The 14,228-nt window shown below is 39.3% G+C and overlaps 1 protein-coding gene across 1 annotated transcript in view; it reads left to right on the top strand.

Annotated features, from left to right (window-relative positions):
- LOC134641446 (rho guanine nucleotide exchange factor 26-like) overlaps positions 1-14,176 on the top strand; it is a 28,207-nt gene extending 14,031 nt beyond the window's left edge. The window contains exons 12-15 of the mRNA XM_063493872.1: positions 4,453-4,662; positions 11,437-11,507; positions 11,695-11,799; positions 12,132-14,176. Coding sequence (XP_063349942.1) covers positions 4,453-4,662; positions 11,437-11,507; positions 11,695-11,799; positions 12,132-12,274 — 529 coding nt within the window. The 3' untranslated portion in view covers positions 12,275-14,176. The remainder of the gene's footprint in view (positions 1-4,452; positions 4,663-11,436; positions 11,508-11,694; positions 11,800-12,131) is intronic.
- The last annotated feature ends 52 nt before the right edge of the window (positions 14,177-14,228 follow it).

Genomic DNA, 14,228 nt, shown 5'->3' on the forward strand with positions numbered 1-14,228 from the left:
TGTGTGGTGTCAAGCCTGTGTTTGGAAGACGGATTCGGGAAAAGGGAGGGCTCCGGAATCACAGTGTGTATTTATGTGTGTGCGTACGTTTGGATGGGGGAAGCTGTTATAATATTGGTTTGTACTGTGAAGAGCGCTGAAGTCCAGCTGTGGCACGCTACTCTACTGCACTCCATCTGCAGTAATCCAAACAAAAGCTCACCAGGGGCACACAAGGCTATCCAGGCACTCCTAGATCACAAGCGCTCGTAGGTATAATGGCAGAATGGCCTTTTCTGTTGAAATGAAGACTTATAGTATGAGTGGTATATTTTGCAAGTTCAGTCTTGTCTCAGTTTAACATTTTTTGGATTCTGTCAAAACCACAAGAAAGGGGTGAAAAGGTCAGAGCCAAAGCACTTACTTACACAGTAGGCTAGAGAAAGCATAGCCATGACCTTGGAGCCATTTAAGAATATACATAACCCTGTGCTATCAGAAGAAAGAGAGGCTAAATCTGTTTGCCCGTCATTTGACTCCATGTATTAAAAAGTAACTAAGCTGTTTGTAGTTTAATGGCATTTAAGTGGAAGTTTTTAGTATGCTGTGTGTTTACCGATGTTTACTATTATTTTTATAATTATCTTAGATTTGTACAGTTGCACACATAAAACATGATATCTGAAAAAGTTAGTTGTTTTTGTACATCACCCACTGCTAAATCTGTAATGGAGAGGAAAATATAGCCATTAAGAAGAGGCGAGACAATCTTCTTGTTTTATTGACTTTAAACTATGGACCATTCCTTTGTCAGGCTGGGCCTTATGTCATGCACTGGTAAAGTGTTGCTCTGCTGGACTCTGGCTTGCAGGAAGACTTACATAACACTCCAGCTGGCTTCGTTCTCATCCCCCCATGTTCCTGTGTAAATGCTGGGCATCATCTAAACATTGATTCATGTTGAGATTTCCATCTATTCTTATTATTTTTGCTTTTTTTTTCTCTCATTCTTTTCCCCTTGATCTTATGGTTTGTTTGTATTTTTTTGCTGAACATACGTCTATGTGCCTGTGTCTAGTCTATTCTCCTTTCTTTTCTTTTTTTTTAGGTCATAGGCTCAGCTTTCAGCATTATACTCTTACTTTGTGTGTGTGTGTGTGTGTGTGTGTGGGCACGTATCCATTTACATGGAGTTCTATCTCAACATGTCTCTAAAGGTTTATATTAGTTTTGCTTGTTTCTTGAACTGTTTGTTCTGTATTACAGCTGTGATAATGAATTTTTCTGCTACTAGAAGGGATGTGTGTGTGTGGGTGTGTGGGTGTCCAGTAAAAGGAAAGCCACAACTTAGGTTTTCTTTATAAAATTGTTTAAGAATTTAACGTTTCTCTCCCACATGTTGACAAAGCATATCACGGCGATTCCCCACCTCAATTCATCTGCCATTTGGCAATGATCTGACACACATTCAAGAAAACTCAAACCTCAAGCATGCAGTTTCCCCACCCATCGCATTCCCAGTGTCATGTAAATGGCATTCCAGGCATTTCACCTGTAGGGCAGTCAGGAGCCAAAAAGCTAATGACGCTAATGGTGTGTTTGATGTTTTATCTTGTTAACGCTTCATTTTTGTGTGTATAAATATTTGAAGAGATTCAAATTCCAAACACTATTTTAGTATCTCTAATTGCAATTAATGGTCACATTTGAAGATTATCTTAGATTTTTTTAGGTGATTAAATGCATAGATTTAATTTTTCAGCCAAAAAAAAAAATGAAATGAAATGCAACTTAACTTGTTTGTCAGCTGAGTGGAATTCAAAGGCTTTACCCTTACATAGGAGAAAAAAAAAATCTATGTAGGAATTGAAAGACGTTTGTTATTTCCGTTATCCATTCTGCCTATAGGCATGCCCGGATCACGTTACAAGTTACAGACAGCTGGGAACAAATGCTTGGTGGGCCTTTACCAGCTTGTTTTGATGATCAATTTTTTTTTCTTTAAGAATTACACACATACAGGAATGTGTTCATACATGTACACAGAATAGCTCTAAATGAAGAGCACTGGACCTTCCTGAGAAATAACTGTCACAATATAGCTTTACGATAAAGGGTCCGAAATATCTTATAATAATTGGAAAATTTGCTGAAGCGCGCACGCGCGCACACACACACACACACGAACACACACACCTCTGTTGCCTCCATCCTGTCGCTCTTTGTCTGTCCCTCTAGGGATCGCTTCCTTTTCCTACTTTCCTCTTATCAGTAACACTTTCCTGCTTCTATTTGTTGCATTTGCTCATAACCCCATTCCTGGATAAGTGTTGAAATGACAATTAATGTGCATATCAAGGTCAGAGAGCTCAGGAAAAGCATACTTATTTTTAAGATAAATAGAGTATTATATATAATATAATATAATATAATATCATAATGCAGGCAAAGCAGAAATATTCACATAATTCATGTTCCTTCAGTCGTGAAGGGCAGCAGGCCCTTCACTGTTGAGGGCAGTCTGGCTTCCTGAAATATAATCTCCATTCTTCATTGAGCATAGGAGATAACAGAGGTTAAAACTGACATTACACAGTTAAAAATAGGTTTTGGTAAAATGCCTTTTTGCGCATCGGTAAAACGGTATACATTTGTGAAATTTTGAATCTGGAACGATAAATGGACTGTTTAGGGTAACTCAACAAAATGGTAGATGAAGTATCCTGGTTTTGTAATCACTCGAATTATACCTCTAATGCTCACCAGAGAACATTTTATTTTTCAATATCTGACAAAGTATGAAAAAATCTAACCAATAATCACAAATAGTTTATTTTTATTAGCTCATTTTCAGTCTTTTGTTAAGCTAAGCTAACTAACACCATTCTATAGACAGGTATTGCATTCTAACTCTGCAGGAATGCAAATTTCCCGTGGGTATCATATTATTATTATTATTATTATTATTATTATTATTATTATTCCCTGAAACAACTCCTTTAACAAGTTGTGAGAAGTGTCTAGTCACAGTTAGATTTGTGCTTGTCTTACATCCATCTTATACACAGACACGCAGTGCAGTGTCTCTTAAAGCTACCTCTCTAATTTTTAAATCACATCTCTTTCTTTTTTTTCCTGAGTTGTCTGTCCATGTACCTACTTCCTCCTCTTCCAAGAAGTGTTATGTAGTGGGGAAAAAGGTTTTAACTTGTGGGTGACAGTTGGAGAGTAGGTGTCGGTTAAACCTTGTGAGCCTCCCAACCATGACTGGATTCTCAAAGAAGTCACAACCCTGAGTTTCAGAGTTTTGTGTGGAAAATCCATGGAGCATGCCTCTACTGCTTGGCTTTGGCACTCACTTTACATCATGTATAAGTCTGACCTGCTCACTGCTGGCATCTGTTTGAGTTTATGTAATGCACGAGCTAGTTGCTGTCCAGTAGCTTCTCAGCTTGGCTGCTGTTTCAGTCTCAGGTTAATAAAACATGCGTGAGCTGGACTTCAGCTCCTTAACACTATGAATACACACACACACACACTAAAACACACACACTTTCTCTTCAGGTTCAGCGCCATGTCAGGGGTGCAGTGTTTCACAATCAGCTCCAGATGTTTCTGACCAACTGCATCTACTACTAGATTTTTTTAAAAAGTCATGGGAAATGTAGGCATGCAGTTAAACAAGCAAACAAACAAAAACAGAGTCCAGTCGTAGGATTTATAGACAGCTGCACATTTGGAACCAAATCTGAGGGATAATTGGACATTTTCTTCATTAATTACCATACTACAGTCTTTAGCTTCACAAGGTTATTTAGTTTGATGTAGTTTTGTTTAATTGATTTGCTTACTGTAGTTTGCATGTTTGGTCTGTTTTTACACAAGTTTTTCAAAGGTACTCTGGCCTCCTCCCTGGTTGATTGACAGTGAGTGGTGATTCTCAGTTGGCCATAGATGTGAATGTGAGTGTGAATAGTTGTATGTGTCTCTGTGTTAGGTAAGTAGGGATGGATGTATGTTGCTGCTGTAACATTAATAGGGTATAATGGTCAGATGGACCCTTGCTTTTCATCAACGGTGCATCAGGGTGTCAGTCAGACTACATACAGATTGAAATGGAAAGCCACATAAACCGTTCTTAAACGAGGAGGATCATACTCGAAACTGTTTGTGAAATGTTTGCATCAAAATCATATTTGAATACCATTGTGTCTAATATTAAATATAATCATTTGTGATATAAAGCAATGAGACGGTACAATTTCTTTAGTGGTGTTTGAGTGAATTTGACTGTCATATTGAAGCAGCAGCATGTCTGTATGTCTTTCCCACTTCATGATTCATAGAATTGTATGGCTTGCTTTGTAAGTGATGTGGGCTAAGTACACTGAATTTTCATGCAATGATCACTTTGTTGGCTCTGTAATGATGACCATAAATTATTAAATTCTATTTTTCTGTCTTTCTTGTCAGTGAGGAGAGTTACACTGTCATAGACTACGCTCTGAGGAATCAGATCAGTGTGGATTTTTGTCAACCCAGCGATTTCAACCGGTCACCGATCAGAAGCACCACCAGCATGCTGAGCTCACGGCAAGCTGGCGCCAACCACCTCTTTCGACTGAGTTTCCCTAGCAACTGCTCTGGTGACAAGGTGACCATGATCGTTGGAACAGAGTTGCTGTAAGTGCTTTTTTTTGTAACCTTTGTCCCTCTTAAATGTGCTGTTTTTGTTTCACTTGCATTTCACTTGTCAGATTTATGAGGCATGGCGATAAGGAACTATGAGTCATTTTTGACTCTCATTAAAACACTCATGTGTATTCTATCATCATTTTGGTAACCTCGAGTAGTCGTGTGATTTCAGTTTGAACCACACAATAAGGCTCAATCTCAATTTTAAGACCAGCGTGTCTACTCTTCTCTGTGAGGGAGGGGGAGCTTGGATCAAATTTCTGCTCCCTTATCTTTTCTGTATGTGCTCCAATACACCTTTTAACTTCAAGCAAAGAAGAACCCTCGCCCGCTGTTCGTAGTTCTTATTTTATAGTCTCTTTTTGCACCATTACAAGTCACAGGGATATTTTGTTACATCTGTTCTTAAGGAAGAGATGGGGCGCACTGTTGCTGTTTACATGACCTAGGAAATGAAGTCTGCTGTTCCATTATACAGTCATACTGTCTGGAGTTGTACTCTGAAACAGACCGGCTGTACCAGATAATTGTTTTGTTGACTTTATTCCAACCCAATCATGTATTCTAAATAGAAGCGAATCTCTTTATTTAAAGTCTAAGGGGTTGGTTCAGAAATTTGTCGCATGTGCCACTTAAATATTTACTTAGAAATACAGTCAGTGTAGATGGAGCTTTGGATTCTGTGTCTTAGTACAGCAAAAAGATTTAAAAGCTGCTTGCATAACCCACACAAACAAAAGGGATCAGCTATGCACTGGGCTTCATGCAAGGTTTATTTGTTCTTTTGAGTACTGGGAGCTGCAGCTTATGCACACACAGGCGTTCGTGCACGCATCTTGTTGCTGTGGTTCGATACTGTAAGGAGTGTTTTCATATGTACGGGGCCGGTTCCCCCTCATTCCTGTGTAGTTAGAGAACCTCCCTGTCTGTTGTCATTACAGAAGCTGTGGTTTCTCTGTGTAGGCTGCGTATATGGCACGTCTACACTGCAAATCACAACCTTAAAAATGTCTCTCGACTTGTACCGTTTACTGTTTATAATATTATTGCCTTGTTTTGGTGACTACAGGTGTGCAATTACATTTTATTGATAAAAATACTACATGTTTAAACCTGGATTTAGTCAGTAATAATTAAACATGGATACCTTACAGCAAGCCATCAAGTCAATCATTCAAAAGATTAATAGTTATTTTTCAGTCCTGATGGAAGTTGGCCAGTACAGGCAAATAAGTGCGTGGGTTTAAAGTTCCAGGGTTAGATGATCTACAGAAAATGAATCTGTTTTCACACTAGATTAGTGTTTTTTCGGTTATTTCTAAAGTTACAACCCCACCCTAATGCAATTCTCAGCTCAGGGTAGCAGATTCTGCCGAACTGCCGACACCTCTTGCGTCAGAGGCATGCACACAAGGTGTCACTGACGTACCGGCTGTAATCTTAGAAGTAGAGCGATAACAATTCTCTTTAAAGTCCTCATTAAGAGGTTTGGGGGGTGGCAGTTGCAAGTCAAAAATTTGTCAACCAGGAGCCTGTTTCCCCACCAAACATTGGTTTAGGTACTTAAAAGTAATTCATAATGACTGTTATCAGCAAAATATGCAAAACATTAACCCTGCGAATTTTAAAATGACAAGTGCTTTAAGCATCCATATGTGAGAGACCTGTCTGGTTTTATTTTATTTCCTTTTGACTTTTTGCTTTCACTTTAATTTCAGTTTTTCCAGAGTAACTTTGCTTGTTTCAGTTTATATTTTACTGTTTCAAAATGTTTAGTTTTAGTTTAGTTTCTCTTAGTTTCAGTGATAGTTTGAGCCTTTATTAATTATTGTATGGGAGGCAAATGTCTAAGAAGAGGTAATAGTGCCACATTAAGAAAAACACATCGATCAGTTTGAGAATAAAGTTGAAATGTGGAGATTAAAGTGGTTGTTTCGAGTCAAACAACTGCCACAGCTTAAACTCTCTACAAAATGCCTCGTTTAGATTAGTTACTGAAATTTTTCCTCATGAACCAGTTTTAGTAATGAGGAAATAAGATCTCTTTTAGCACATAAACACAGTGTGGTGATAAGTGTAAGGACGTTGGAGATATGGTGCAGAAAACTGCATCAAGTCAGCAGGAAAAACCACACAAATTTGGAAGTGCAAAATAAAATGGCTGGCAGTGGACAGATGCAACGATACCGAGTTTTTAATTTTAATTTTTTTATATCCTCATGCAGTCAAGAGGATATATCTTTTAAAAAGTTGGTCGACATATTTTACCAACTCCATCTACAGAAGGCATTTTGTACGTACAGCAGCTTTAACGACAACTGTAATCTCCACATTTTGACTTTAAACTTGAAATGCTATTTTGAGAATAATCTCCAAATGAGCACAAAAAATTGTTTCAGTTGGTCTTCATTTGTTTCTAGTTTTTACTTTTGATTTTAGTTAACTAGTTTTAGTTTTTAGTTTAGTTTTAGTGAACTAAAATTGCCTTGGTGTGTATGATTGCAACGCCAGTAGCTCTGACAAAACATTTATTTATATTACTATTTGACACTCTTAGATATATTCCATTATATAATATTATCTGGATTTCTTAGTTCACAAAGGCTGTTAATTTAGCAAAGTAGAAATGTGCACTTGGAAACTTGGCTTATCGTTTTGCAGACTAAACATGATGTGATTAATCAAGAAAATATTCAACAGATTATTGGGTAATAAAAATGACTGTTTCCAAAACATGACACCTCACACAGTACGTCATTAAAACAAAAGCCTTCATTTTAAATGATTTGTTTCTGCACTTTTACTAAGTGCAAAAACCTGGCAAAGTATCTGCAGTAGTATTATTATGTAATAGTACTATGTGTAACTGCACGGGAAGCAGATTCAGTGGACTTCCTTAAATGCACCGCCTGGTGATGCCTTGACCTACTACTCCAGCATGCATAATTGTGATCCCCCACCCAATCTGAGTGCCTCCTCTATGTAGTATAACTTGTTGCGGAAACCCCCTAGACTCCCTTTCTGATGTATTTGGGGCCCTTGGCTCAGATGATGAGATGTGTGGGTATGTATGTGGAGGGTCAGCGCTTCACTCACTGTAGTCCTGAATGAGCTAAGAAGAAGGGGGGGCGCCCTGGCAACTGTCCATTGTTACAGTGGTTTCTAGGCATTGTTGAAGTTGTTGCCTAGCAACAATCCACTGCCAAGCGGGCTATTTCCCACGACTATCCCTCCCCCTGCCTGCAACTTAACTCTTCCTGATTCTTCCTCACCGTCCTGTGTCTCATCACTTCGACAGCAGCCAATGTCTTCGCTTTGTTTTGTTTTTGAACCAGTGGATAAATTCCTTTTCCTCCATTCATTCATCCCAATTTGGCGATTTAACCCAGCCTGACACACAGTGTTTCATTAGCCAGCCCGTTTACGAGCTAAATGAAGTAGAGCAAATAAGACAGATAAATAGATGCTGGGCCTCGGAAACTGGTGTAACAGTGGACATTAGCATGACTACAGGATCTAAAAATATAAACTTAACCACTTTTATAAACATTTTAAACACAAGTCCGTAAAATATAGTTAGATAATTGTGTTCACCCGGGTGACTTGATCTTTATTTTGGTGAACAGTAATGCAGAAAAGACTGTTTTTTTAGTACTAGTTTATCTATAATACTCAGTTAAATGTCGTAAAATTGTGAAAATGTTCCATTTAAATAAAATTCTGACATTTTTTGCATGACAAAGAACTCTGATAACAGTTTTAGGTTCTCATCGAGTAGCCTGCATGCCAGTTTGTGCAGCCTGTGAATGCAATAAGGAAAGAAGAAGCATCCACTATTCATTTCATACTGGATACAAAGCAGCACAGGAAGAGCCCCAAAAAGCATTTTTGTTCAGTTTAAACATTTGTTCCCTCCATCATAGCTGACTAAATGTCCTAATATTACACACAATATTATGCCACAGTATAAAAATAAAACAAGCAGTATGAAAATGACATCTTCCAACATAAGCCACCATCTTTTGAGCAGATTGAATACAAGCACTAAAAGAGGTTGTGTACATTTTTCTTTTGTGGCTCTCAGTCACATGACTGACATAATGAAATATTATACAATAAATGGCAAGGTACGAAGCAGTTTCTTAAAGAGGCAGTATAATCAAATAATTTGCATACAGCATTTACACGTATTGGATGAGGTTGGTCCCAATCATGTTTTTTTGATCTTTACAAAGTGAAAGCCTAGACATGCAGCTGCTAACTGGATAGGGTGGGGCAGGGACTTGATTTGTTTTTCCTGTCACTGTCACAAAAGTACTAACGACAAAATGCAGGTCTGTGCATGATTTATCTGTTAATGAGTGTTAACACAAATATACAAACATTAAAAAAACAAAAAGAAAAAAACCCCTTCTCTATATTCTCCGTATTCCAAAGGGAAATTCCACACATTCTGACTCGAGGCAGGTCTGTTTTTGTTGAAATGAAACTGTGGAAATGGACTGTTATTGTCAGTGTGGTTATTTCTGCTTTCAGTTCATTTTTTCTCTACCTGCCGACCTTTTAAGCTGATGCCTTAGTTTAATTTGAGTATCTTTGTGCAAGGTCTAAGAAGCTTACATACAACACAATGACCTCTAACCTTAGCAGCGATGTAATGCATCAGGAATTCACACAGACAGCTGGATTTGAGATGGCACAAGGACCTCAGTGTGGCTTGTTTTGCTGTCTGTGGCAGTGTTTATGATTCTCCTCTTCTCTGTCTGTGCCCTCTTCCTTTTCTTTTCTGTGTATCCTTTTGTTTGCTGTGCACATGTCAGCGTGTCTTTCCCATGACCTTGATGCTGTGTCTCGTCCAGAGTCAGTGAATAGCTCTTCTCTATTAGTGGAACAGAGACGCTACAGAGGTCTGTAGCAAAATAGTTCTGCTTGTCAGATATGCAGCTATAACACAAAGCAGCAGAGATTATGTGACGGTCTCTACCAGAGACTGTATTCCTGTTGCACTCTGGTTTTCTTACTCTTTCTACTTTCATTTTAAGTGATAATAATAAAGAAAAAAAAAGTAGTTGCCGATCGTTCCCCTTGGTTTGGGAAATTCCCTGGCTGCGTTGCTCCATGCTGAGATATGCCGCGTTTCAGTCTGAGAAGTAGGAATTGTACCCAAATACTGTCAGTTAAGGGTGGGAACAGGAGCGATCGGAGTAAACAAACTGACAGGAGGAAAGAAGATGTAAAGATGAAAAGCAGTGGCGTGCTGGTGAAGTTGTCAGGGGACGGAAGGTTAGAAAGAGGCAGTCATTTCTTCTTATCTGTAATATGTAAAGACATTTTACAATGCAGCAGAAGTGAAACAAAGTCCTCTGGATTTATGATGCTCGCCATTCTCCCGTTCTTTGAGAGGAATGGTTAAAGTTAGAACGAGTGTTACTAGCAGGAGTAGGCAGGCTTTGTACATTGTAATGCAAAACATTAAACATTGCCACATTCCTCATAGTTCACACTTAACAGCTAAATATGACTGGCACTCTCTGCTAGAGCCTGTACTTGTTATATTTGAACGCATGAATGAAAGTGGGTTCAAACTGGCATCTCAGCAGCTTCAGTGCGAGGTGACTTGCTGTGATTGTTTGCACACATGTATCTGTATCTGGCATGCACCTCCAGCTGTCAGAAGCAACAACTAACAGCTGTCTTTCCCCACAGAGCAGCTCGAATGAATGTAAAGAACCTGAATCTTTAGCACAGAAATGGACAAAGGCAAAACTCTGTCCTATTTTTAAAAAAGCCATCAAGTGACAAAAATGCAGGGTTGCTTTCGAGCACACCAACAGGTGATAAAGAGAGGTGATAGATTCAACAGTTGATCGTTATGAAATGTATCCATCAAATCCAAAGGTCACGCCGTGTGACAGGTATTGATATTGCAGTGTGGGTACGCCCTGTTCTCTTAATTTCATGATTTTATTGAAAGTAATTGTTATCCAGTCTCTACTGACCTATATCATTGTCAAGTTAGTTGTTGACATGGCCAAGATATTTTTCCCCCTGAAAAGAACCAGAACAGATTGAAATGCAGTAATGATGTCTGACTCATGGGCTTCGTCTCTTCACGTCCCGTTTGAGGCCCCTGTGAAGAGGATCCATACAATTGTGCATTTTGTTCTCATCTGCAAGCTCCAGGGCCAGCAGTGCTGAGTCACAGAGGGCCTCAGCAAACCCCCGCCAGTTCATTTCCGTAGGCTTCTTTATCTCATCCTCTCTCCCTTTCCAAATCCTTTAGAACAGGTGAAATGAGAGGTGGATTTTCATGGAACCTGATCTGTGCAACTCCACCCACTTTTCCTCACTGTGAAACCCAAACAAGAAAGAAAAAAAGCAAAGCAGGGCAGTTCTTTTCTGAGAACAAGCCTTTGTGCTTGTTCCCTTCAGTTCCCTCTGACTACAAAACACACCTCTGTCCCCTCTCAATCACACGGGACAGAGGATAGCGAGGGAACACTAAGCTTCCTGTGCAGCTCACACTAGCCTGTAAAGCTGTTTGCGTGCAACTCCACCTCATTTTATTTTCTTTAAGTTGATTCTGACCGCCCTTTGTATCTATGATACAAAATCTGAACAATAAAGCATCTTCCACTGAAATTAAAGCAGCGAGGAACTCCCATAGTAGAGCAAAATTTTGAGAGTTGTGGTGTTATTAAACTTTGGGAACACTATAAAGTCCTTTAATAGTTCCTCATGTGCCATTACGTTTTCTTTCAGGAATGAGCGTGCTCGGTGGATCAGTGCTCTGAACAATAATGACAACAATAAGAAGACTCAGGACCGAACCAGTGAGTTTCCACAACACATAATTCACATGGACGCTCTGTCCTGACTTCTCTATTTAGCCTGTTGCACCACCTTGTGGTTATGAGTTGAAACAGTTTTCTCATGCTGAGTTGGATAAAATTAGCCTGTCAAAAGATATTTAAAGTGCCAGTGTGACTTCTCTAAAATGATTTGGATGTGCTCTTTCAGATCTCATGCAGGTGGAGGTGATCAGAACTTATACCGCCAGGCAGCCAGACGAGTTGTCTCTGCAGGTGGCTGATGTGGTGCTTGTCTGGCAGACTGTAGAAGATGGTATGTCAGCTCTCTCTGCCTCCCTCATATCTTCATATATCCTCACTCATACTCTTTAATATTCCTCTCATTTTCCACCTTCCTGTTTCAACGGTTTCCTTTCATCATTTACTTTTACATACTCTCCATCTCTCTTTCAAAGTCTGCATTTACTTTTTCCACATAATGGATCTGATACCTGTTTGAAGATGTGGTTTCACATCTGTACAAACACATGGAAGCCTTTTTCACATTAAATAACAGACAGAACCAAAACAGAAGAGCCAGTAAAAGCATAAAGTACCACACAACACATTCTTCTGTTTTCATTTAAAGCCAGTTTCTCTTCTTAGGCTGGTACGAAGGCGAGCGGCTGCGTGACGGAGAGAGGGGATGGTTTCTAAGCGAGTGTGCTGAACCAATTACATGCCAGGCCACTATTGAACGCAACATGCAGAGAATGGACCGCCTGCAGGGGCTTGAGACTAATGTGTGACAGGACGATGAGCGGACTGCTTAACCTACATGGGGCTTTTCCCTGGCCATTAGTGAACCCTCAGCACACCAGTGACCTGCCTTTTTAAGCACGGAACTCAGACGAATGGGTTCAATAACCATACCACTGACCTGTCTCCAGGGGCCAACTGGACATCTAAGAGAGCCTTGCGGCTGCTAGGCCCTCACCGTGGGATAAAGATGGAGCCACAATCATCAATAAATATCAGCCACACTGTCTAAGTTTCAAAGAAAAGACTAAAAACAAACACGTGGAAGACGGATTTCCCTAATAACTGATTTGTCTCTGTGCAGGTGGGACATTTTGACAGTGGGATCTGTCACACTGATTAATTCCCTAGCCTGGTTAGTAAAACTTCACACCCACAGCCAAAGTCACTGCTTTTTTAGCACCCTACCACACAGCAATAGCTGGTATGAAATTTTTAAATGTTTTTTTTTGTTTTTGTTCATTTACAAAGAATACACTTTATAATGTGCAATTTAAAATGAGAGTACAGTAATACTGTAAGAGGTAAAACAGGCTAAATCGTGTGAAACTAACAACAGCCTGGCGTGCGCTCTGTTAATGAGGCTTCTCAGGCCATGTGATTGAAGCTTTGCCAGCATCTTGTTGATTGTGAAAGTGATAATAAGGAAGGAGGGTGTGATTGGCAGCTTATGTAAAGTGTGTGGGTTAATGTGGAAACTCCTGTGAGTGTTTAATCAGCCTCTGATGGCATGTGAAACCATGACAATATTTGCTACAGAATACAAAGTGGTGTACGTTGAGCTGCAAAAGAGAGACGGGCTATTTGTCTGAAGCTTAAGGCACTTTGTGTAAATAGCAGAATCCATTTTCTTTTTTTCTTTCTGGATTATATTGAAAACAAAGTAATCTGTATATAATCTCCTCTCATTTATGGGTTAAGTGCATAACAGAAGGTAGTCTGTCTACCCTATTGTCTCCTGTTAATGCCACCATCATGAATCAATGATTCATTCATGTCACAAATATTATTAGACGCTCCATTCACTCGATAATTTTGATTGTTTGAAATATTTTACAAGCACAAATACACAAAATCGGTCTCAGACAGAGGTATATACAGCAGCCAGCTACAACTTTGAAATCATCTTGAGCAGTCTGTGGCATTCATATAGGTGTTGCTTTGACACATACCACATACTTAAACTGCCCAAAGAGTAGTTTAAGTATGTGGTACAACACAGTATTAGACAGGTGGCTTTAATGGTGTGGACTGGCACTGATATTGGGTGTACACCCTCCCACCCTGTCATATTTATTATGTTATAGAAGGATGGTAAAATTAATTTTGTGTGCTGATGGCAAGATCGGAAGATCGAGAACAGCCCTGCTCTTAATGCGATTGCCCAGCATGAGTCATCTTTTTAGTGTTGCCCAGCTAAAGAAGAAAAATGACTTGGTCAAAGGATGAAGATAACACCATCTATCAAGCCAACTGCTCTGGACTCAGTCCAAATGACAACCATAACTGTTGAGCCACACGAACCAAGCTATGGCGGTCGGCAGTGCTGCCATGAGGAAGGACACAAGTATCCAGACTTTCAAAGAGAACAGCTTTGCATTTGCTCTCAGGGAACATTAGCTATTTGGCACCACACACATAAGCATGAGCCGGTCTTGTTTAAGTCATTTCCTCTCTTGTATCTAGTGTAAATTACCTTTGTACATGTAAATATGTAATACTGCTTAAAATGTGTAATGTATGTTTTCGTAAATACAGATTATATTGAAGCAACTTGCTTATTCAGCCTTATATATTTTTAATCAGCAACTCCTAATAAAAGCTGAATTGCCCATCATTTAGTCTGATCAATGACTTCTTTTTTTTTTTACATCACTGCAGCAGAGACCAACTCTAGGAATAAAACTTGGGACAATAAATTAGACATATTCTTTCTGGACATTT

Source organism: Pelmatolapia mariae, linkage group LG14, assembly GCF_036321145.2.
Source record: "Pelmatolapia mariae isolate MD_Pm_ZW linkage group LG14, Pm_UMD_F_2, whole genome shotgun sequence".
Taxonomy (NCBI): domain Eukaryota; kingdom Metazoa; phylum Chordata; class Actinopteri; order Cichliformes; family Cichlidae; genus Pelmatolapia; species Pelmatolapia mariae.